This window comes from Actinia tenebrosa, unplaced genomic scaffold, assembly GCF_029948245.1.
Source record: "Actinia tenebrosa isolate PJP-AT-01 unplaced genomic scaffold, QUT_ActTen_1.0 PGA_scaffold3__52_contigs__length_22856419, whole genome shotgun sequence".
NCBI lineage: Eukaryota > Metazoa > Cnidaria > Anthozoa > Actiniaria > Actiniidae > Actinia > Actinia tenebrosa.
The window spans coordinates 9,903,632-9,904,981 of record NW_028292580.1 but is presented as its reverse complement, the minus strand read 5'-3'; the positions used below and the strand labels follow the sequence as shown (position 1 = coordinate 9,904,981).

The following is a 1,350-nucleotide window of genomic DNA, read 5'->3' as shown; positions in this document are numbered from 1 at the left end:
TCAGTCTTTGATCACTGGTGCGCGTTCATCTACTGGGAATTCTGACAAAACTTGGCGATGATTGGACATCCACTTTGTTAACTTGAATCCTCCTCTAGCTAGCAAGGTCTGTAACTGCTTGCTCACTCGTATAGCTTGATCAACATCAGCAAACGATTTCAACAAGTCGTCAACGTAAAAATCTTTATACACAGCATCGATGGTCTCTGGCATGAAGTCGTGCTCGTTGTCCTTTGCTGTTCTTCTCAGTGCATATCCAGTGATGCTTGGCGATGAAGTTGCACCAAATATATGTACGAGCATTTGGTGAACTTTGGGTTCTTTAGTTAAATCTCCTTTTGGCCACCATACGTAACACAATGCGCCGCGGTCCTCTGGCACTACGTGGACTTGATGAAACATTCTCTTAATATCTGCTGCCACGGCTACTTCCTTCACTCTGAATCTTAGGATTACTTCAATCAACAGACTTGTATTCTCTGGTCCTTGAAGTAACTGTTCATTCAAAGAAGTACCTCCCCTCTTGGCGGCGCAATCGAACACTACTCGCGGTTCCTCTGGTTTCCTCGGATGCCAAACTGCATAGTGAGGCAAGTACCATACTGGTTTCAGTTTATGGAGTTCCTTCTCTCGAAGAACCTTCACTCTCGTACTTCTCCATGACTTGATTGTACTTCTTTTTGAATTTTTCATCTTTCTGCATCCTTTTCTTCAACCATTCTAATCTCCTTTCAGCGTTCGCTCGGCTATCTGGAAGGATTGGGCGATCTTGACGAAATGGAAGTCTTTATTGATAATGTCCGTCAGTTAATTTTACTGATTTGTCCAAAATATCTTTCGCTCCGTGGTCTTCGATGGACATACCTTCATCTGCGTTATTATAAGAGTTCGCAAACTCGTCGTTATACATGCGTTCTATTTGAAGGTTTAGCTTCTCGTGCTCGGTGTTAGTGAGACTCACATACACTTGACTTTCTGTAGATTCTGCTATAGGTCCATAGACAGTCCAACCGAAGGGAGTTTTCACCGAAAAAGGCTCTCCTTTACCACCTTCTCTTCTATCCAGTTCCTTCTCTATGATATCTGGACGGTCGCTACCAAAGAGGATGGTTACCCTTCTGTCGATTTCTCTTAGGGTAAGATCTTTAAGGTGCGGCCATTTCTTTATTTCTTCATTGGTCGCCACATGCTTCGGCAGAACAGGAAGATGTCTCGTAGTCAGTACGTTCTCTAAACGGAAGTGTGCGTCTCCAAAGATTCTACTTTTAAGTCTATTTCATATCCGCATTTCCTTTCCTGCGAATTGACAGTAGACATCGTAAATCTTGCTTGCCTCTTGGTTTTGATCTC

At 43.3% G+C, this 1,350-nt stretch overlaps 1 protein-coding gene across 1 annotated transcript; it reads right to left on the bottom strand.

The window, feature by feature from the left end:
* LOC148908478 (uncharacterized) lies at positions 1–693 on the bottom strand. The gene has a single exon (XM_089035888.1). The coding sequence runs from the start codon at positions 691–693 to the stop codon at positions 1–3; it is 693 nt and encodes a 230-aa protein (XP_088892014.1).
* Positions 694–1,350: the final 657 nt, after the last annotated feature.